The sequence below is a fragment of the Lepidochelys olivacea genome (assembly GCF_965140295.1).
Source record: "Lepidochelys olivacea isolate rLepOli2 genome assembly, chromosome: 2".
In the NCBI taxonomy this organism is placed as follows: Eukaryota; Metazoa; Chordata; order Testudines; family Cheloniidae; genus Lepidochelys; species Lepidochelys olivacea.
Window position 1 is genome coordinate 248,675,569 of NC_140412.1, and position 24,300 is coordinate 248,699,868.

Consider the following 24,300-nt stretch of genomic DNA (forward strand, 5'->3'; position numbering starts at 1 on the left):
TCAGTTACTGTATTATATCAATAATAATATGAAGAAATGTTATCAGAACAGATAATCATCCCATCCCTGTCCATAATTGTTGAAATAGGAACCAGAAAATGAACATTACTGTGGTTCCTATTTGATTCACGACTTAATATTACTTTTAAAATTATGTTTTGCCTCCCTAGTCTTTCACAGAGGGGGTAGGGTGGATGGGAGGGAGAATGAATGAACAAAATATGAACAAATGCAGCAAAGGAAAGAGGCTGAGAAAGGAGTTGATTTACCCAAACTTTACTAAATATTATCAGGCAGCTTAGGAAAACTACCTGTCAGGTTGAATAATGAATCCCGCACAGGCTGCATGAGCATAAGTTGAGCAATTAGCCGTCCCAATTGTGCCACTTTGTTCGGTGCCATTTATTGATTCCCCAGGAATAAAAGCACAAATTGAATCCAATATATGGGTCAGCCAACCTATAACAGTTCAGTAGAATAGAAGAGAAGGAACTGAACATTAATACCTGCCAGTCTAGACAGGAGGGGTGATATTTTATTCAGTACTTTAGATTTTACATTGAGCTTTTCTTGTGCAAAGAGCCAAGTGGGAAGAGGGAAGATTTTGTTACCTAGATGAGTGCTTTGAGGGGTCAGGACCTGGAATCGTTTCATCAGCTTTAACAGAGTAGTCTGGATAGCACAGACTTCTATATAAAAGAACATTCCTTCTGAAAGCATTTTCTTTTCACTAGACCCAGTCCTTTTCAGTAGGCCTGAGTGAACTACATCACACCATATCTGCATTGGAAAATCTGGTAGACATTTAAGGAGAGAGCATATTGTATGGAGTGCTAGAATATAAAAAATAGGGTTAAGGGAAAATGTTTCTTGTAGGACTGTCAAATGATTAATCTCAAGATTAAAATATTAATCGCCATCAATCACAGTTTTAATTGCACCATTAAACAATAACAGAATACCATTTATTTAAATATTTTTGATGTTTTGTACATTTTCAAATATATTGATTTCAATTACAACACAATACAAAGTGTGCAGTGCTCACTTTGTTATTATTTTTGATTACAAGTATTTGCACTGTAAAAAGATAAAAGAAATAGTATTTTTCAATTCACCTCATACAAGTACTGTAGCGCAATCTCTTGATCGTGAAAGTATAACTTACAAATGTAGAATTTTTTTAACATAACTGCACTCAAAAACAAAACAATGTAAAACTTTAGAACCTACAAGTCCTCTCAGTCCTATTTCTTATTCAGCCAATTGCTCAGACAAACAAGTTTGTTGACATTTATGGAAGATAATACTGCCCGCTTTTTATTCACATGGCCGCATGTCACCACCAGGGGCTTTTTGTGCAGACACAGTCTCCTGGGCAGAGATGGGGGCAGGGAAGCAGTGTTCCCTCCCCCAGCGTCACCAGTAGGGGTTGGGCCCTGCCCCCCTCCGGAGCCACAAATGCCAGAGAAGCCAGTAGCTGGTGAGTTCCTCACTTTCCCGGGGGCAGTGGGGTTAGTACTTCAGATATGGGGTGGTGGCCAGCAGGCTCCAGCCGTGTGGCAGTGGTCCCGCCACTAGCCCCGGGCTCTCCCACCCCTCCATTGTCACTGGCCCCTGCTGTGTCCTACAACCCTGGTCCCCTGGCTCCAGACCCTGTCCACGTGGCTGCAGGGCTTTGGTCCCTGGACTCACTCCCCCACCCCCATGGTCCCCGCTGTGTCCTTCGGCCTCGCGTTTCTCTCATGCAGTCCATGCCCCGGCCTCATAGTGATGGGCCCCGGGCTCCAGCTGCTGGGCTTTAGGATCTGGCCCTCAGCTGAGTAAGTTTGCTGTGAAAAAAGATATTTGTATGTTTGTTAATATCACTTTTCACTGCGGCCCTGCTGGCTAGCAAGTCTGCTGCTGTGAAAAGTGATATTAACAAACATACAAATATCACTTTTCACAGAAACAGACTTACTAGCTAACAAGTCTTAAAAACACAACCAAAAAAACAAAAGAAACAACAAAAGGAGAAGAACATGCAAAGCACATTATTTGTTTCAATTCTGTCTAGGTCCAGTAAAGAACAGAGAAAACCGAACATTATTTTTATTATTCAGTCTGCAAAAAACCCAACATGAGTAAATTACAGTCATTTGGATGTGTACATGTGCATATTTATATGTTTTTCCTAAAGCTAATTAAATATTTTAGGAAAAATTGTCAGAGCAGCCAGCAAGAGTTGGTGGCCGTACTGTGAGGCCACCAAAAGATTTACTGTGAGAACCCCTGATCTAGCATCACATGATAGGGAATACAAGGTGCTTTGTATTGACAGGACTGTGAGAGATTAAAAATTTCCTTTCCCTGGGGAGCTAGAATAACCCCACCCACCTGTATTCTTTCTAGGCAGTACCAAATTCTCTCTCTTGTCCTGTTGAACAAGAAATCACGATTCACCATTCCCTAAATTCCCCTCACAAACCTACACCAGTTCTGGGTACATTACTAATGCCCCATCTCCTGCAGCAGCTGTTACAAAGAAATTGTTGACAAGTGGAGGAAGAAGATGCCATATACAGCCTATGAGGTGCCTTAGCCATCCCTATCCCAATATAACAACTTTGAAAAGTACTGCAGACTGGCTCGAATCAGACCCAAGGGCAGGAACAGAGACTTTTTGAAGAGAAATCTAAATTTCTTAAATTTTGTTCTCCATCCCTCAGGTAAAATTACGAGGTTTTTACACCAAGGCAAGAGTATCAGATTGCTATTAAGATTGGTGCATTTTATATGATAGTCCCTCAGAATGGATTAACAAAACCAGGCCCATCTGAAATACTATCTGGCTACAGTGAAAAGGAAATATACTAGTATGCTTCCTTCAGTGACTGTGCTCTAATTAGCTTGTGGATCAGAAGACCAAGAAACGACAGCTACAGTGAAGAGCGCAGCTTGTAGGAAAAAGAAAAGTACTCCTTTTCTTTCTGCGATTATAGACTAACTCGGCTGCTACTCTGAAGCTTGTAGGAAGTGGCTATAGGGTCACTGAGTAGAATAGCCATTTACATTTATAAGCCAGTACCTACAGCGGATTCAGAAGGAAACAAATGCTTAACTTACCAGCAGGACAGTGGGGTGGGAATAGGTATTGTTTCATATTCTCTGTGTATATATAAAGCCTGCTGCAGTTTCCACGATATGCATCTGAGGAAGTGAGCTGTAGCTCACGAAAGCTTATGCTCTAATAAATTGGTTAGTCTCTAAGGTGCCACAAGTCCTCCTTTTCTTTTTGCGAATACAGACTAACACGGCTGTTACTCTGAAACCTCTACAAGCTGTCACAGTTGCAGGGGGAGCTATGCTTTGGGACCCTTTAGTCAGTTACCTTTGGCATGCGGCCCATCAGGGAAATCCGCTGGCGGGCTGGGACGGTTTGTTTACCTGCAGCATCTGCAGGTTCGGCCGATCACAGCTCCCACTGGCCACGGTTTTCTGTTCCTTTCCTTTTACCTAACCCTTAATCTTGCTTTGGTCTGTTTCATCTAGCCTAATTACCTCCATCTGAGCATTATGAAAAGCAGCCTGCCCCACTTCAATTGCTGCCTCTCTCTGTCTCCCCACTAGCTAGCATGACGTTCCCTGGGGAACCTCTGACAACTCACTCAAACCCCACCCTTTTCTGGATCCAGGGTCTTCTAATAGCTTGGTAGCCTCCTTTATATCATTGGGAAGAGTAAGCCATTCACAGCAATGGGTGGAGCCAGGTGGGAAGTATTCCTCAATAAACAGTTGCCCTTTCATTTCCTCAAGGACGCTTGTTGGTGTCAGTGTTTTATTTTTCCTACTTGGTTCCTTGGTTCCTCTTTTAACAAAAAGACTTGTTAAAACTCCATAACAAGTACCCCTTCATAAACACAAACACAAGCATTTACCAGTATGTGAAGACAACTAGCAAATATCTGTAGTAACTTTGAAACTATTACATGGTTTAATTGTAATTTCATGTAACTTTTCTTTTTAGACTCATTTACTTCTTATACACACATGTTGCAATTGCAGAGTCTCAATGGGCTAAAGTATTTTCTTAAATTAAAACTCCCAAAGTATTTATGGACTAGGAAGAAAGTACTGCCCCCTTTAAAACGAAAAAGAAGCTGAATTTGAAAAGCTTGCTATAGCTTTTGAGGATTTAGAAACCAAAACACTGAGAATTTAAAGTCCAAACAATAGGCTAATAATTTTAATAATATATTTCAGTAAACTGTCCTCCTTTCCTTCTCAGATTTAGTAGATACAGTTTATCCCACCCCAACAACTGTAGTTTGAAAGAAACCAATATAGCCTGATAATTTCCAAATAACTCTTCCTATTGTAATCAGTAAGATGTGACTTCTTCAAGGAATAGTCTAGACTAAAGAAATGGTGGCAGGATGACTTTTTTTTTTTTAATAAACTTGTCATAATTTACCCATAATTCCCACTCTTAAAGTGAAAACCTATATTTTCCCCAGTTTATTTAAACACAAATGGTCTCTTTTACTGAGTATATTCCAGTCCTACATATCTGAATGTTATGAGAGGGAGGATGTTATTGGAAAGGTATCTTAAGACACAGATGAGTAAGAAATAACTTGTTATATTTTTATTTGTATTAAACTTTTTAACAAGCTTTTTGTTGTAAGGTAGTTTAAAGAGGAAGGCTTAAGTTCTTTTCTAAGGGTTTGGGTAACTTGGCTGAAAAAGGAAAATCTAGGTCTTTTAATAACATTAGTATTATAATCTTTTTCCCAATTCCTCTGTTTTGCCCTGTCAACCTTGCAACCCCTTTATGTGTAATGTATGCGCTTTCCTATTTCTCTTGTTGTTTTTCCTGCCCCTCTTTCCTTGTTGTATGTATGTAATCCACATAAGGTTCAAATCAAACACAAGTCATAGTTGAAATACTCTTTTTGGTTTGTTTGTTTTTAAGTGTGGGATAGGAGCTCTTCTTAAATTCTTTCCCACCTTGAGAATGTGTATAAGATAAAACTAACCTTTTTTTGTTTATTGTATTTGTTTATTGTACCTCTTCTCCCTCTGCCCCCCCCCCTTGTCTGTCCCCTCTTCCCCCCTCCCCAAATAGAGAGAGTGATAGGCCAGCTGAGGAAATAAAGTAAAATAATAGCTCACTCTCCAGGGTGTTGCTGCTGTGCTAATTAAGAAATTAGGGGAATAGCATGTTAAAATAAAATAAAATAACCACTGTGTTTCTGCTGTTATATATGGGGAGAAACAGATGCATAGTGAAGCACATGAATGCTAGAAAAGCTCCTTATTGTGAAACTTTGAGCATGTCTATTCGGCCCTGCAGTTTGTAAGGGGGGGAGGGTGTAAATAGCAGAGCTCACCAAAATGCTGTGCTCTAACTCCCCTGTGTGGATGTATGGGTGCAAACTTACAGGTCCTGAATTGGCAGTAATGTCGTCCACACAGGGGAATTACAACACAGCCCTTTGGTGAGCACTGCTGTTCACACTCCCTTACTCTGAATGGCGGGGCATTTCAGACATGCTCTTTATCCTGGAGGAATGATGTGGACGCTGTTGGCAGTAGTCTAGAAGCCATATAAGCTAAAGAATGAGCACAGGCTTTGGCACCTAGAATGTCTGAGTGCCGGTTGTTTTTTCTTGCCCACCCCTTCACTAACTGATCATAATAATACTTTACACTTCCGAAACACATGCAAAGTTTTAAGACCAATCAATGGCAGAAGTGGGACGAGGACTGTTTTCATATCCTCAGTCCAGCTGATCTCACCTGCTGCCACTGCCTCTTTCACGATTTTTCACAGCCCTGTTACGTTTCAAACATATCTCTTATGTACGTAGCTGATATGACTCTTATGTGAACAGGAAACCTGGTTCACTTCATCAATACAAACGAGCATCCTTTCATTACAAGTCCTTGGCCCGCTACCAGATTAAAAAGCAAAGATATTTGCTGAGATAGCTGTTGCTTTAAAACAATACTTAACAAGGGTGTGCTGTAGGAAAGACCATTCCATTCTCACACTCTAAAAGTAGAAAGAGCTGAGAACAAATTCTGATAAAGGTCTGTCAGGGACCCAGAACCCTCAAAAGGTAATTGTGGCTCTTCACCACTGTTATATTTTCTGCACTTTCTGTGGCAACCCCTACTTCCTGAGCATGAATCACTTAACACACTTAGCAACACTTCTTGGCAGCATTTTGGCGGCGGGGTGTCCTGCGGGCGCACAAAAATGCCCTGGCGGGTGCCATAGCACTCACAGGCACCGTGTTGGGGACCCCTGACTTAACACGACCAGTTAGCCTAAATGAAATACAATTTAACTCCGTTGCAGATGCATTGTGTATGCATGCAATGCCTTTCACTTTGAAGGCTAACCTGAATCTCTTTCTTTCGTTCTAGATGTCCATACAGAAGCAGTTCAGGCAGCTCTTGCTAAACATAAAGAAAGGAAGATGGCAGTCCCCATGCCATCAAAACGACGTTCATTGGTGGTGCAAACGTCAATGGATGCCTACACGCCTCCAGGTGAGCAACTTCACTGTATATTTTATTGATATGAAAGACACATGCTATATGCTGTCAAAATCAATCTAAATAAAATCAATCATCTAAATAAAATATCCAATTAACAGATGCAACATGTCAAGTAACTATAACATTAAAGCCCGAGGAATCTAAGATGGTTTACTGGGTAGTTGAAGAGGCAACAAGGAGCCATCACCCACATGTACGGTGCCCCCTTGTGGTGGCTGGGTTTGCACATATCTTTGTGTTTTCATGAGTGAAATAACTTCGTGGCTAGCACTGTGTGCTTCTTGTAACACTTTGCAGTGCTAAAGATTCCTCCCATACCTCTTCCCCCACCTCTTGGCCCTGCAGTTCTCTGGTTGAATCCTCTGCACTTCTATGGAATGTTCTCTTTATTTCTTCTTTTCTAACGTTTGTCTAGCCATTTACCTTCTTGTTTCTGTTCTTTCAACCCCTGGCAGGTGGAAAATATCGGAAGCAAATGCAGTTCTGACACCTGCTGAATCAATGACATGACAGCAGTGACTAAAACATTCCCTAGAGTATGACCACCCTCCAAGGTGAAACCTCATAAGTAGGGGTTTGCCGCTGACTTTGCGTTGTGACCTTTGGAGCATCGTTTAAGCATTCTGTCTCTGAGTTTTCCCATTTGCTCTTGTTAAGTGCTTTGAGATCTTTGGACTGAGAACCACAATATAACTAAATTTATTTGTTTTGTTCCATAGAGAAATACCAGAAGCAGCAACCTTGCTGCAGGAAAACCCTGTCAATGTACTGTAACAATTGGTTCTGTTCCAGTACTTACATTTGTACAAAACTCCCCTTACTATAACTACCTGCTGCCAATGGGTGTTGAATTGTAGTTCTCTTTTTTTATTTATGTGCCTTATTTCCATAAAGAAGCAAAACCATCATGCACTTACATCGCAAATAATGAAGCCTGTTCTCAATTATTAGATACCTCCTCTGGTTCAGAAGACGAAGGCTCTGTACAGGGCGACTCCCAGGGAACTCCCACCTCAAGCCAGGGAAGTATAAACATGGAACACTGGATCAGTCAAGCGATCCATGGTTCTACCACATCTACCACTTCTTCCTCCTCGACACAAAGTGGAGGCAGTGGCGCTGCACACAGGCTAGCTGATGTTATGGCTCAAACACATATAGGTTAGTAAATCATCTTTTTTTAACATCTTCTATTTTCCCTGTATGTCTTTTCATTTTAACTTCAGCCTATTTCATAACACTTAGCTGATGTTACTGGTGTGAAGTTGAGACGACTTCCTTACAGCAACAGCTGTGCTTTTTCTTCTTTTTTCCTCTCTCTCTCTCTCTCTCTCTCTCTCTCTCTCTCTCTCTCTCTCTCTCTCTCTCCAATATGTTTAGGGAGAGACATTTTTATTTATTTAATCTCAATCCAAGTTTCACAATAACTTCTCAGTTAAATATCCACGGTAGCATGTGGGGTCTAGCACTGCATGGTTACAGGAGTCATGCGAATGAAGCCCTTTACTGTGCACTAAAAATGTACCTCTAGGGAACCCCTGAAGCTAGCTAGTGCAGCTTTTACGCAGCCTTCCCATATTTCTTCAGTAGTTGAATTCTACTGTCAGTTTGCATGGTTTTCTGTAACTCTCCATTAACACTATGATCATGGTCCTTTTTAACTGCTTTTTATTTTTCTATCTCTAAGTAGCTCTAGAATCCCTAGGCTGGGAAGTGTGACTGGTAAATACCTTGTGAAGGGAAAATTCTTGACAAGAAAGGTGTTGGTAGTGTTATGATCTATATTGTTAGTTGATTGTTTACTTCCTATGTTTTCCCAAGGGAATTTCAAGACTTGCTTTCCTTTAAGGAGCTGAGGTAATAGGTATTAATTATTTCTGCATGTTTGACACGGACATTTCTCTTTGCCTAAATGAAATAGCCACATGGAAAACTAGGGTTGCTACCCACTCTCATTTTCATCCTGATAATGGCTGATATTCATCCTGAATAGCTTGTGGGAATTTCAATTCCTAAATCAGCTTTGGAAGATATTGGAATAAATATGGCAGCCTTAGTGTGACAATGTCATGATAATTACATGTGATTCAGATTCCTGTGAAGATATATCTATCTACTCCTCAGCTGAAAGAATTGTATGTTAATGGCTTTCCTAGCTTAAGTAGTAAATGAATCTTAAATGTTCCCTTCTCCTGTTGTCACTATGTCTTCAGGTAACACCTGTATTATTGGTTAAGTAATCCTTTCCCCAAGGCTCTTGCAGTAAAGTATTGCAGTTGGAAGAAGCAGTTGTACTGTATTCTTAAATTTGTGCTTAATGAATAGCCCAGAACCTTGTTTTAGAAAAGCATACGTTTCTGAACAGATTAATCATTGCATTTGGTTCTCCTCTATGACTTCATCTTGAAATGCTAGAGGAAATTATAGCATGGAGAATTAAATTTATCCAGACTCCGAAAGGTTGCATTACTCACACATACCAAGTCTCAATGTGTCTTAAATATAGCTTTTTATAAAATAATGTGACATTTCAGTAATTTAAAAACTGGCACAGTAAGTCTTCTCCCTTTTTTTTTTTTACTCCGAGTTTGCAGTAAACAGTACAACATTGATAGAACTAAATCAAGAAGGCAATATTTAGAGAGAGAGGGAAAAATGCTTTTTTTCCCTCTCGCTCTCTCCCTCTGCCTCTCGCTCTCTCTCCCTCCCCTCCCCCCGAAAATCAGGCACCTGATCAACATCCTCTACAGCAAACAGGGGAATGATTAAGAATGAGCTCTCAAAACTGGATACTCTCATAAAAAAACAACCTTCCACACAAACTTCCTCGTGGCTGGACTTTACAAAAACTAGACAAGCCATTTACAACACACACTTTGCTTCTCTACAAAAGAAAAAGGACACTAAACTATCTAAACTACTACATGCCACAAGAGGCCACAGCAATGGTTCCCTTAACCCACCCAGCAATATTGTCAATCTATCCAATTATACTCTTAGCCCAGCAGAAGAATCTGTCCTATCTCGGGGCCTCTCCTTCTGCCCCGCCACCCCCACGAACATGATACAGTTCTGTGGTGACCTAGAATCCTATTTTCGACGTCTCCAACTCAAGAAATATTTACAACACACCTCTGAACAACATACTAATCCACAGAGACCTTCCTACCAACGCTACAAAAAGAAGGATTCTAGGTGGACTCCTCCTGAAGGTCGAAACAACAGACTGGACTTCTACATAGAGTGCTTCCGCCAACGTGCACGGGCTGAAATTGTGGAAAAGCAGCATCACTTGCCCCATAACCTCAGCCGTGCAGAACACAATGCCATCCACAGCCTCAGAAACAATTCTGACATCATAATCAAAAAGGCTGACAAAGGAGGTGCTGTTGTCATCATGAACAGGTAGGAATATGAACAAGAGGCTGCTAGGCAGCTCTCCGACACCACTTTCTACAAGCTATTACCCTCTGATCCCACTGAGGGTTACCTAAAGAAACGACAGCATTTGCTCAAGAAACTCCCTGAAAAAGAACAAGAACGAATCCACACAGACACACCCCTGGGACCCCGACCTGGGGCATTCTATCTGCTACCCAAGATCCATAAACCTGGAAATCCTGGACGCCCCATCATCTCAGGCATTGGCACCCTGACAGCAGGATTTTCTGGCTATGTAGACTCCCTCCTCAGGCCCTACGCTACCAGCACTCCCAGCTATCTTCGAGACACCACTGACTTCCTGAGGAAACTACAATCCATCGGTGATCTTCCTGAAAACACCATCCTGGCCACTATGGATGTAAAAGCCCTCTACACCAACATTCCACACAAAGATGGACTACAAGCCGTTAGGAACATTATCACCGATAATGTCACGGCAAACCTGGTGGTGGAACTTTGTGACTTTGTCCTTACCCATAACTATTTCACATATGGGGACAATGTATACCTTCAAATCAGTGGCACTGCTATGGGTACCCGCATGGCCCCACAGTATGCCAACATTTTTATTGCTAACTTAGAACAACGCTTCCTCAGCTCTCGTCCCCTAATGCCCCTACTCTACTTACGCTACATTGATGACATCTTCATCATCTGGACACATGGAAAAGAAGCCCTTGAGGAATTCCACCATGTTTTCAACAATTTCCACTCCGCCATCAACCTCAGCCTGGACCGGTCCACACAAGAGATCCACTTCCTGGACACTACGGTGCTAATAAATGATGGTCACATAAACACCACCCTATACCGGAAACCTGACCGCCATTCCTACCTACATGCCTCCAGCTTTCACCCAGACCACACCACACGATGCATTGTCTACAGCCAAGCTCTACGATACAACCGCATTTGCTCCAACCCCTCAGACAGAGACAAACACCTACAAGATCTCTATCAAGCATTCTTACAACTACAATACCCACCTGCTGAAGTGAAGAAACAAATTGACAGAGCCAGAAGAGTACCCAGAAGTCACCTACTACAGGACAGGCCCAACAAAGATAATAACAGAACGCCACTAGCCATCACCTTCAGCCCCCAACTAAAACCTCTCCAATGCATCATCAAGGATCTACAACCTATCCTGAAGGATGACCCATCACTCTCACAAATCTTGGGAGACAGGCCAGTCCTTGCCTACAGACAGCCCCCCAACCTGAAGCAAATACTCACCAGCAACCACACACCACACAACAGAACCACTAACCCAGGAACCTACCCTTGCAACAAAGCCTGTTGCCAACTGTGTCCGCATATCTATTCAGGGGACACCATCATAGGGCCTCATCACATCAGCCACACTATCAGAGGCTTGTTTACCTGCACATCTACCAATGTGATATATGCCATCATGTGCCAGCAGTGCCCCTCTGCCATGTACATTGGCCAAACCGGACAGTCTCAACGTAAAAAATAAATGGACACAAATCAGATGTCAAGAATTATAACATTCATAAACCAGTCAAAGAACACTTCAATCTCTCTGGTCACTCAATCTCAGACCTAAAGGTCGCAATATTAAAACAAAAAGACTTCAAAAACAGACTCCAGCGAGAGACTGCGGAATTGGAATTAATTTGCAAACTGGATACATTTAACTTAGGTTTGAATAGAGACTGGGAATGGATGTGTCATTACACAAAGTAAAACTATTTCCCCATGTTTATTCCCCCCCCCCCCCGCCCACTGCTCCTCCGACGTTCCTGTTAACTGCTGGAAATGGCCCACCTTGATTATCACTACAAAAGGTTTTCTTCATCCCCCACCTGCTCTCCTGCTGGTAATAGCTGATCTTAAGTGATCACTCTCCTTACAGTGTGTATGATAACACCCATTTTTTCATGTTGTGTGTGTATATAAATCTCCTCACTGTATTTTCCACTGAATGCATCCAATGAAGTGAGCTGTAGCTCACGAAAGCTTATGCTCAAATAAATTGGTTAGTCTCTAAGGTGCCACTAATACTCCTTTTCTTTTTGCGAATACAGACTAACACGGCTGCTATTCTGGCACCTTTAAATGTTTCTCATGTTGGACAATCAAAGTCACTATCTAGAAATCTGGGGCTGACATTATTTTCTGTAGATCAATTTGATACCAGGCATGAGTTAGCCTTCATATCTCTTAAACCATATGAACATGTTTTAGATATAGAACTTGACTGTGAGCTTAGGGTTGTCATCTGTCATTATTGCAGAAATGTCTGCTAGAAGTAAGAACCACATAGGTACTAACTCGTAGGTAAGTTATTGCATGAGTGAGCTGTTCTAACTACTCTTGTATTGAATTGCAAGTCAAATGGCTCTTTCCTTCCTTTTCACTTGACATCTGGGAGGATGGGCCTTGCATTTAAATATATTCTAGTCGGTAATTGTCACAGATGATCTTCCCCTTTCAGAAATGGACGGTAAGACATAGCAATGTGCCAGTGAATAGCAAGTGTAGCTGGACAATAAGATAGTCATCTTCAAAAGGGGGAAAATGGGACAAAATTCTACCTTGCCAAGTCCCTCAACTACTTTTAAGCAAATTAATCTTGTTACAAAGAAATGTATATCCTCATGGCATCGTGCTTGTTCAGTACAGGGACCTGCTGTACTTCCTTGTAGACTAATGTGTCTTTGGAGATGTCATCTGAAAATATGTTAGGACAAACTGTGTCACATTCTGAAAATGCTAATTTTGATCAATAGGATTTTAAAGGGCAACTCTAAAGACCCATAGGTGAAAAGTACAAAAAAACCTCAAAACAAAACTCCATTCTGATCTCAACAAACACTTTCCTTCCAGAATACATCACAGAATCAGATTTTTCTAGAGTTAGTGTTGTAATGCAGTTTTAAGAGGGGCTTTGATAAAAAATATTTAGCTATAATATAATCAGAGTTCAGAGTTCAGCTCTGTGTATCATTTGCATAAGCTATTATATGCTTTTAATGTTGTACTATTCATTTAATTGGGGCTGCTGCTGCTCCTTTGTGGCATAAGATCTAGAGCAGGATAGATTTCCCTTTAAGAGTCTTGGGTCTTTCCTTTAAACTACATAGAGGTTTTTTAATTCAGCGTAGACCATGAATGAAGATTATAGTGGCCGATACTTGAATTTTAAAGAGGGACAGGTTAAGCTAGTGGAATTCACCAATTCTCTAACACACAATCTTTTGAAATCAATCTTGCATTTATTTCAATTGATATCTTGGTCTTCAAGCCTTTCATCTGTGGTCAGAGTAGGAAAAATACTTCCTGGAGCTTAGAAAGGTGGTACAAACTGTTTGGTCAATATTAGGCACTTCATAAAGAATGGGAAGATAATAAGTTAATGCTTCTCTGTAATACCTCCTCACTTGTACATTAACTTCTTTGTGCCAAGTAGGAACCAAAAATGCACAAAATACCCTGGCATTAGTTGTTAATTCTTCTAAAAAATAATGACACCTGAACTGGAAAAACCAAAGTAGACTCTAGGATGGACTGCTTTAGAGGGTAGAGTAGGGAAACAATCAATGAATGGCACCATAGCTCTTTTCAGAGCAGGGTGTATGCACCAAGGAGTTCTTTGATGGCTGCTGAGTCTGATGCACAAGTGACAGTCCAGCCCACAGGTAGGGTACACCCATGCACTAGCAATATCTGAATCCGAGCAGCAGATTCTTTCCTCCTCTGACGCTAGTCACCTCAAAGCTTGATCCAGTCCACCGCGCAATGTCTCGCTCCATCTACAGGCTGACTCCGTCAACCAGAGTGGCATTCTGCCCTCCTTTCCCAGTCATCCACAGAGATTCCAAAGGATATGAAGTCATTCTTGCAAGCATCCCAAAATCTGTGCAGTGCTCTGCCTCTTTTTCTAGACCCTTCGCGAGCTTCAGAGTTCAGCACACTCTTTAGGATCCTGTAATCTGGCATTCACTTGACATGTCCAGGCCATTTGAGTCTTTTCTTACGAATCAACATTCCCATGAATGACATAGCAGCACGATTTAACACTTCCACATTTGTCACCTTGTCTTGCCATCTTATTCGAAGAATTTTACGCAAGCATCTGATATGAAAGCTGTTTAGTCTTTTGGTATGTTTGACATAAGTTGTCTGTGTTTGAGCCATATAGAAGTGTGTATAAAACACGTCTCATAAATATGGATTTTCATTTTAGTTGACAATTTGTTATTGTTCCAGGCTCAATCTTGCAAAAGACCAAAGTTCCTGGGTGCTTTGCCGAGTCTACTAGTGAGCTCAGCATCAAGATCTACATTGCTGGTAACAGTAAAGCCAAGGTAGCAAAATTGGTCAACAGCATCCAGACGAATACCATCTGAGGTGATATCTGGACCTGGTTCTGAAGAGTCTTGGAGCATGATAACAGTATTTTTCAAGCTTATTGTTCACCCAAAGATTTTGCATAAATCAGAGAACTTGGTAATAAGATGTTGTAGGGGATCATGTGAACCACAAGAGTTGCATCATCTGCAAACAACAGGTCCCTTATGACCTCTCCACAGGTCCCAGGGAAACATCTACCCACATAAACTTGCATTTTTAAAAACAAATTCTGTAGCATTCTTATTCCTATGAAGCACAGCTGAACTTCTATAGATCCAAAACAGCATGTGAAGGAAATGTTGCTCTGAAAATTTAAGATGTGCAAAAAACAAGCAGCTCTTCCAGTTTATAGCCTGGGGCACATCTTTGTAACCTGAGCAATTGTGCTTCATACCTAAGTGCTTGTCTACACTACAACTTAGTGTGCAGTGAGCCAGGGTGTGAATGTAAGATGCCATGTAGGCATGCCCTTAGATGGTCAAGTTGAAGTCAGCCACTAAATGCATCTTATTAACCCAATTACGTAGCTGGTTTGAAGCGTGGCAAATGAAGGAGCAAATCAGCTCCAGATTCTACTCTTATCAGTTTATCTATAGTGCTTGGATTCTCTCAATTCCTTTCCAAACAAGTTTTTCCATCCCTGTCTGTCCACAAACAATTGTGGTTTAAAAAGCAGTTAGTGTAGTAAATGGAATGTGTGCAACAATACAGTAAATGGTAGAATAGGAAGTCTCGTAACATTTTATTATTCAGTAAGTACATGTCTATCATATGTAAGGGACTGGATTTCTTAAGCTTCAGGTCTGCCTACTGTAGTTGCATGTTATGTATCTCAGGGCCCCTACAATGGCAGGGAAGTGATTAAATGTGATATAAGGTTGCCCATGGCTTGTTCCATCATTACTTTCAAGTGCTATGATTGGCTGCCCACAAAGATGGTGGAAGCAGCTGAACTAAACATAATTATTTTCCTAATCACAATATTCTTTCCCATTTATATAGCAGCTCTTCCTTATAAATAAAAAGCAAAGGATAAAACTTCTACTCTTTTTATTTGTTTTGTTGTTAGAAAAATCAGCCAGGCCTATAAAAAGCTGACATTTAACAAGCAAGACCAAAAATTGCATCAAAATATAAGTAATGGATGAGATAACTAAAATGAAGTTATACTGAGACAGTAGCGTAAACACTATTGTGCTGTGCAGGCTGTTATGCATTCAGGTGGTCACATGCGTAACATATTCAGCTGCCTATTTCAATCAAGTTATAGGGATGGACTGAATCAGAATCACATCACTAACTGGACACGTTCAGGATGCAAGACAATTCTCCCAGAGGTGGGCTAGATTATCAAGTCATCCCATCTTGTCCTGAAACAAACTCAGCTCATCCTTATGGTGGCAATTATGTCATGTCTACCATTAAGAGTATCTAAGAATATCTAAGGATATCTTGGTCTCTTATGCTCAAATAAGAAGCATTCATAATAGACATCTCTTACAATGGAGATTAGCTATTTGCATTGGTAGCACATGCCTTCCTACTTTTTGAAATGCACAAATATTAAAATGTACAGAACCTTTTGAGGCTCCAGGACACAGGAATACTTTCATTGCATTTTGGGAAGAGGGAACTGCTCCTTCACAGGGAGGAACCTGGTTGCTGGTTACCTCTGGCAGCAGGCAGTGCTCCACCCCTGCTCCCAACCCACCATCCAGAGAGAGAAAAAAACTGGTATGCTGCCCTGGCAACAAGGGATGAGGAATCTCCACAAAGCCATGTACCCCCCCAAGGTTTGGGGGATTGTAGCCACCACTCCCAAGAGAAAATGAAGGGTGATGGTGGTTGGTGACTCCCTTCTAAAGGGGTGGCGGCATCCAATCTGCAGACCTGACCTGGCATCCCAGGAGGTGTGCCACTTAAACAACGTAAACAAAATGTATCACAGCCCACCAGCAGAATACCCTGACGGACCGTGTGCGGGCCGCAGGTTGCCCACCACTGAATTAAAGGATCCTGTTTTATACTAATTCATAGTTAAGAAAACCATAATGTAGTACACAAATAACAGATATGCTTTTAGCATAGGTTATCAAAAATGGTAGTTATTGATAGTGTTTAGGATCCAAATAGCAGAAATAGAGGAGAAGCAAATCTGTCCATTGCACAAAGCTCCAAAGGGAAATCATTTTAATATAATAAGCAAGCTGTAAGTGTGTGAGACGAATTTAGTATAAACATAAATCTTCAATAATACTGAAGTCTGATGAGATTATCTGATTTGCTTGTCTCTTTAATGGGCCTGATCCTATCCTCCCTGAATGGAATGTATTCCTCTTGCCTTCAGTGGCACAGAACACAGTATAAGGCCCTGACTTATTTGTCTGGAATGTTCTGGGTGATTGTCATTAAACAGAAAACTTGTTAAACATTAATTGTATTTGTTTCCAGGAAGTTTAACACTGCTAAAAACCTGGAAAAATTCATGATATAGAATCTGTGAATACGGTGCAAATCTGTAGGTAATCCAGAGTCAGACTTTATTTTCAGATGTTTTAAACTGTGGATACATGCTGAGTACCGAGCTGAGAAAGAGGAAGATTAGTGGTATGGAATAGTTTAGTGACATCATGAGTCAGATCACCAAATCATGTTTGCCTTCTTGGAAGGCAAGTCTGTGTTATGTGGAGAACTGAAATAGCTCTGTTTAAAAACAGTCAAGTAGTAAGCAAGAAAAGTGTCCATGCAGATGGTAAAAAAACATGAACATTACATTTTATTTCCTTCCTCTAGATCCAATTTCCAACAGTACCGTGATTTCAAAAATCTTGATATAACAGTAAATTGTTCTCTTGAACTAAAACTTGAATTTTAAACGGTGCATTTATTGTTGATTTGCATTGGCAATTGCAAGTGCTAGAACTCAACATATTGTAGCTTTTTTCTATTTTGAAATCTTGGTACCTTTATCTATCAGAAATGTATGTGTCTGGGTCGATTTCTAACTAGATTTGGCCATAGGAAATTAAACTAATATAAAATTAAAGGTGGGGGTGGGGAGGGGAAAGGAGAGGAGAGGAGTAAAAAAACCTTTATGAGTAAAATCTGTATTATGTGGCTCTCATGCCTTTAAATACACAACTCCTTTTTTGTCCGTGAAAATTTCAAATATTAAAACCATGTTGGATATAACTGTGTTTACAACTTGTGAATAGATTAATTTTAACAGCTTTTCAGGTCTTATGTAAGAAGAACCTTAGTGGAATCTCTCTTTTTCTCCCCCACTCCCTTCTCTCCCTCATTTCAAATCTAGAGGAACCTGGTTAAACCTTCTAACTTATTTTTCACAGAAAATCATTCTGCCCCTCCAGATGTTACTACTTACACCTCAGAACACTCAATACAAGTAGAAAGACCACAAGGATCCACAGCAAGGGTGGCACCAAAATATGGCAATGCTGAACTTATGGAAACTGGTGATGGTATGTCACAAAGCAATTGTTTTCTTTAACATTGTAACTTACCCCTTTTTTGTGATTTACTGTACACATCTGCTTTTTGTTTCTTTTGGCCACATTTCACTGAAGAGCACGTACAAGCAAAGTTACAGCATCTTTGAGTCTTAAAATAAACTGGCATATGTGAAGCCAATACTCAGCATGAATAAATGTTTCTTAATTAGTGGAGCAGATTCCCTATAGAAAAAACTGGTATTTGCCAAATTTCAATCAAATAAAACAGCCAATCTCTTTATATTTCACTTAATAATGATGTGTAACTAAAACTAAACTAGGTATTGTATGAAGCTCTTCTGTTTTCAAATGACAGAGTATATGATGTATATCAATAGGGCTACATCTTAAGGTGACGTTTGGGCAAAGTTTTTGTTTTCTGAATATTTTTTTTTGAAAAACAGTTATTTGTAAAACCTTCCATATTTATTGCTCCTCTTTTCTAAAACAGATTAAATAAAATTGCAACCAAGATGGGACTTTTAAGACCTACAGTATCTTATGTACACTTGTCTTCAACTATAGAAACAACCACTGCTCTAATGCGGTAAAAATGTTGCTAGCTTGGGAGAAAAGACAGGAAGGTGGTATTTCTGCAATGCTGTTAGAGGCTTGAACTCGGGAGCAGATATCATGTGACGTGCTCTATCAAGCATGAGTAAGGAGGAAAGTACTTTATAGGAATACACAGTAGGTGCCCAAGGGCCCCAATCAGAATCCTGTTTGGCTAGGTGCTGTATAAACACATATGGTAACTTCTGGAGATTGCTATTAAAACATCCTTATCTACTGGCCAATGGAATTCACTATAGGGTTATTCCAGGATGACAGTGTCCATTACAATGAAGTAACGTGACAATGTGAACAGCTACAGGCTGGGGAAGGATAGGGCCCAGGACAGAAATCTGCTACTGTGTGAGAAGCAGCCCAAAATGAATGACAAGATAAAAACCTGTGACCGGCTTCCCTTGCTGACTGAATCTGTAGTCTCAGTTGCAGTGTGATGAAAGCGCTCTAGTCATGCAGCTTTGGTGTGACCCTAGTGGCTGAGAGAGAAGCCTGTGCTTGGATTTCTATCTCCTCACTAGCCATCACCAAAGTCACCTCAAAGACTGCTTTAAGCTTTTTGAAAAAGATTATTGCCAGGGACTGTTTCTTCACTGTGCTCCTCTCCCCCAAAGCCCGCGTGCCATTTCCCCCCTAACGCTAACTAACTCACTTTCTGAAACTGCTGTGTTGTTTGTTTTGGGTTTCTGTGTTTGTTTTTTAAACCAGACTTCACTGTTCATTTTGAAACCATGATCTAAATGTCTTAATGTTGAATACATTCTGCTGAGTCACAGTACGGCATGAAACTGTCGCTGTGGTGGCATTGCAGTTCTAGCCTTTTTCTCCCCTCCCCCCCACCTGACATCTGGTGGCGTGCAGCTTAGCGGTCTACTGATATCTCCATTGATCCCTATTCTGCAGGAGTACCAGTGAGCAGCAGAGTGTCAGCAAAGATTCAACAGCTGGTCAATACCCTAAAACGACCCAAACGACCACCATTACGAGAGTTCTTTGTAGATGACTTTGAGGAATTGTTAGAAGGTAAAATGACTGTTTTTCAAAAGGTTTTGGAATCTAATTAACACTGGATAAAATGTTTCCTTATTTGTCTTGGACTGCTGCTTTCTAGTAGGCACATCCTAGCTGGTTGACTACCGTTGAGAGAGCAGTAATGCAGTGGGACCTGCTTATAGTGAACTTGGATGCACTGAGTAAAATCAAAGTTCCACCTTGTTTGCCCAACTTGTAGTACTAATTAGAGTGAACCTCTGCTTAGAATGAGGTCACTTTGTGTATGAAAGAGAGTGGAGGAAAAAACTCTGTTCTCAGAGTATTTACTGTGTGCTATGTCTTTTCCTCTCACGTATCTGGGTCAGTTGGAAAGACCCAGTCTATGGAGGAGGAGGAGTGAAGGGAGATGCACATGTTACATATCTGTTAACAAAATAATCAAAAATGATATCTGGAAATGCAGTAGAGACAATAATAAAGTAAATAACAACTACGCGATTGTTTTTAAAAAAAACAAGCTTGCTGACCATGATGTCTTGCCATACTGTGGCAAGTCACATTATTTTAATAAAAGCATGTAGCAAAGCAGTACAATACAATATAACTTAAATCAGTGTACCATTTACCAATTTACCAATAGTTCCACCTTGCTACTATATTTTTTTAATCAAGGAAAAATTAAAATTTTCCATCTCTTCTTAAAGGAAAAAGTTACCTTGATGTGACTTTTGAATAGCTCTAGAATTTGTCTTTCCTTTAAGAACAAACTTACTTATGCATGCTGCTTATGCTTACAGTACAAATATCGGAAAAAGAAATTACATAAGGATTTTGGATGATGCTTTCCATAGATCCATTTATTAATTGCTTCATCTCAATTGTAGGAAAGTTAAGAGTTAACTCACTAAACTTCTCCACATCTTATTCATATAGGCACAGTACTTGGGGTTTATGAAACTGGGCACAGTAGTTTCCACATGTACTAACATTTTATTTTCAGGCTATTTTACAAAGGTAACTTATTCTCTTGGTTACATGGGCATAAACAAGGCATAGAATTTATATAGTAACTGTTGTTTTTGTTTTGTTGTTTTCAAATAAGTTCAACAGCCAGATCCAAACCAACCAAAGCCAGAGGGAGCTCAGATGTTGGCTATGCGTGGAGAACAATTGGGTGTGGTTACAAATTGGCCACCTTCTCTGGAAGCAGCATTGCAGCGATGGGGGACCATTTCGCCAAAAGCTCCTTGCCTAACCACTATGGACACTAATGGAAAACCACTGTACATTCTCACTTATGGTAAGCACTCTTTTTTTAAGCGCCTTTATGCTACATTTTTAAGAGAAAAAAGATTCTTACAATAGTTATGCTGCAAATTTGACTATGGCAAAACATTTCTACTGGTAGTGCTCTCATATTTATTTAATAAATTTTGCTTGGTTAAGAAATGGGAGTATGAATTTGTTGCAAAAAATACACAATCTAATATACTAGTAAGGGGAAGGAGGGAGACAGAGTTTATGCCAGCCATGTGTCTGGTATTAGAAAATAAAATAATTTTTTAAATGGTCATGCATATTAAGCCAGACTTTGTTCAAGGTGTAAATCCAGAGTAATTCCATAGTCCTCCGGTGTTGCACTGGCTTTGACATCAAACACTCACCCAAGTAGCTTGAAGTAGATTCCCAGTATCTACTGCACTATGAACTGTGCTAATTATGCCTATCTGTTGCAACAGATAAGTGCCAGAAAAGATAGATTCACATAAGGGTGTCTCTCTTAAATGACTCCCATCTAAATATGGGATTTTCATGGGGTGCTCAAAGGGATAGTGCTTTTCAAACGTTACTAAAACAAAGTTGATTGTTGGCATTCTTCATTTGCCTGGAGCAAACCAGGGTTTACTTTTCCTGATCTTTAGGTCCCCAGTCTAGCAGGGGCTTGGAATGCCATTGAGACAATACTTTTCACACATTGTATTTGGAGAGTGCCATGTTGCTCAGCGTTGATCCTTCCATCCGATTAAGAAACAACCTTGACTTACTGCAAAGCGAATCTGCTCCTAGACTGAAAACATTATGTTTGCAAGAGTGGAGAGGAGGGCTGGTAAAACAAAAGTACTTTAAGAATTGAAGTTCAGATTACCATGTCTCAAACCTTTCCCCCAGATTAATTAAATTTAGGAAGCAAACCTGTGATTCACCATTGATCAGTGGTCCTGATCTTTTTGAGGAGGTTTGCTTGCTAATGAGAAAAAAAATATTAGTTTAAAGATCTGAAAATATGTGTTAACAAAATAGCAATAGTGGTATTTTGTACCGAATGCCCCAAATAAACTGAGCAAGAAGAGGAATTAGTCAGTATTGGGAATTCAGCTATTGCAGGATAGGGGAGCCTATCCATAGGGGCGAAGTAAGCATGTTTCTAATACTAAAGAGAGAATTTGATAGTACAGTAGTGTGCTATATAGGTAGGGAAGCAGTTTAACTTATTTAACACCTAATCCTGGGGTTCTGTCGTGATACATATTTAAGGGAACTGTGAGAATTTCTAGGAAGAGACTTGACTTAACCCTTACAAAGCTCTACTTTCCTGCACTCTTCAATAGTATATGTGACTCCATCTACAAAATTATTACGCTTATTTCGCTTTTAACTTCCAGGGAATAATCATAGATTTCTAAATATACCATAGTTAGAGTTGAGTATGCACCAGTCTGTAACTATGCAAATAATATGGGGTCTGAGATATTCAAAAGGGGCGTCCTTTTAGCAGAAAGAATAGTGGCTATCTTTGCTTGAAATGGTAAACTTAAATCAGTCCAGAAAATTTTTCTCCTGGTATTGTTCAACTCCTAAGATATCTGAAACTGAAAGACTGAAGGTAAATACATTTTCCCCTCCAGTCTGTGCATTTGGCAATGCTTTTGAAGATCATTTTCACTGTTTCCTTTACATTTATCTTTGTTAGTGGCTTTTCTAAAGAGGGAAGAAGCTGAAGGGGAAGGAGAGGGGTCATTGAGGGGGAAGGAACGTGAGGGGGTAGGGAGGTGGAGAAGGGGGTAAGTAGAGTGATGCTGAGGTAAAGACACTGATTGGGAAAGGAAAGGGGAGGCATAGGACCAACAGCCAATCACTCAAACCTGTAGAAAGTTCTCCAAAGGACCAAATGTTCCTGCTTTGGCATCCTCTGCCTTTGCCTTCCCACTTTTGTGAAACACTGCATTAATCTCTTGTCAGGATTGAGCCCATAAAATGTGGGGGGAGGGGGGGAAGAGAGAGAGAGAAAGAAACCCTCATTGTATCATCTTGTTTCTCCCTGTAGGGAAGCAGTATGGTACTAAAGCTTTAAAACCTCATCTGCTCTGTAGAGTGAATCCCACTGAGTGCACTTGAGCATCTGATCCTGTGTAGCTGGAGTTTCCACTATTTCCCTTGGGAAGCTATTCCACAATCTCATTATCTCCTTAACTCTTAACTGATATTCTGTCTGTATTTTATTTTCACCTGGCTGTTCCCAGTATTCAGTTATACCCCTTTGGAACACCCTAAATAAGTGAGTTAACTTGTTGGTAGTCACTCTTCAAATGCTGGTGGGCTTTAGTTCTTTAACTTGCCACACTTCTCCCTCCTTGTCTTGTTGTCAATAGGCCAAGCTATGCATCTAATTTAATCTTTCCTCAAGGATCAATCCTTTCAGCCCCTTAAATGTTGGGGTGGGGGGCAGGGAGGATTTGTGGTTTCCTCCTAATCGTCAACACCTTTCTGGCAATGAAGGTCCCAGCATCCTATTCAGTGGCAGTAATCGCCTACCACCTGAAAAAAATTCACAGTATTTAACATCACCACAGTATTTCCAGTTCTAAATATTACTCCTGGAGGAATTCTGTGCCACTTTGCAATGTTTCAGGCACCCAGAGCAGACTGTGGAGAGGTAAATCACCGGGGGAGGGAGGGAGAGGCGGGTCTGGGGATGCTCCAGCCAGCAGCTCCTACCTGTCTGGGCTGGGGGTGCAGAAAGATGGGACTTTCTCTTCCCCTGCAAGGAGCAGCTGGGGCCAGGGCTGAGTCAGACCCACTCCCAGAAACCTCCCCTGGTTGCAGGAATCTCCGCACTCCTCCCCCTCAGCTTCCTGCTCCCCCAAGGGGTCTGGATGCCCAACCCCTGTGCATCCAGATCCCCTGCCCGCAGAAGAGTCTCATTCCCTGAATCTGCAGCCCTCTGCCCCCAGACCCCTCGCCAAGTCCCACCCCTCTCGCACCTGAACCCCCCCCTTGCACCCGGATCCCCACCCCTGCATCCAGACCATTCCCCACTGAGCCCCCCACACTCAAACCTCCGTCCCAATGAGAACCCGCACCTGGACCCCCACCTCACCAAGCCCCACTTTCCCAGCACCCAGACCCCCCTGCTGAGCTCCACACACCAAGATCTCCGCTCCCGCACAGCTGAACCTCAACCACCTTCACCTGGACCCCCCCCCTTGGAGAATTTCATTGCCCCTACACCCAGAACCCCCCAACGAGGCCCTGTGCATCCAGATCCCCCTGCACCCTGATCCCCCACTGAGCTGCACACACCCAGATTGCTCCACCCAGAATCTTATTTACACCTGGATCCCCCAACATTAAGCCCCCCTACACTTGGATCCTGCGAGGCTGTCTGCCTGCCCACACCTGATGTGCCTGGTATGGAGGGACAGGACTCCCCGGGTTTCTGGGGCAGGGCTGGTCCTTGTGCTGTGTCAGGGTTGGGTGTAGCCTCACTGCCAAGTCCGTGTCTCGGGGGTCGGGGTGGGGGAGAGAATGCAGGGTGATCCCCCACCTCTGTGCAACAGGTAGCTAGTGCTCC

At 41.3% G+C, this 24,300-nt stretch overlaps 1 protein-coding gene across 6 annotated transcripts in view; it reads left to right on the forward strand.

Moving 5' to 3' along the window:
* The window catches only part of DIP2C (disco interacting protein 2 homolog C), a 485,782-nt gene that overhangs the window by 321,782 nt on the left and 139,700 nt on the right, over window positions 1-24,300 (forward strand). For 4 of the 6 annotated variants that reach the window (XM_084620447.1, XM_084620449.1, XM_084620451.1 and 1 more), the window contains 5 exons: window positions 6,418-6,543; window positions 7,504-7,713; window positions 17,727-17,858; window positions 19,359-19,478; window positions 20,551-20,748. In XM_084620447.1, the coding sequence (XP_084476573.1) occupies window positions 6,418-6,543; window positions 7,504-7,713; window positions 17,727-17,858; window positions 19,359-19,478; window positions 20,551-20,748 (786 nt within the window). The remainder of the gene's footprint in view (window positions 1-6,417; window positions 6,544-7,503; window positions 7,714-17,726; window positions 17,859-19,358; window positions 19,479-20,550; window positions 20,749-24,300) is intronic. The other 2 variants (XM_084620448.1, XM_084620450.1) reach the window with 2 other exon arrangements.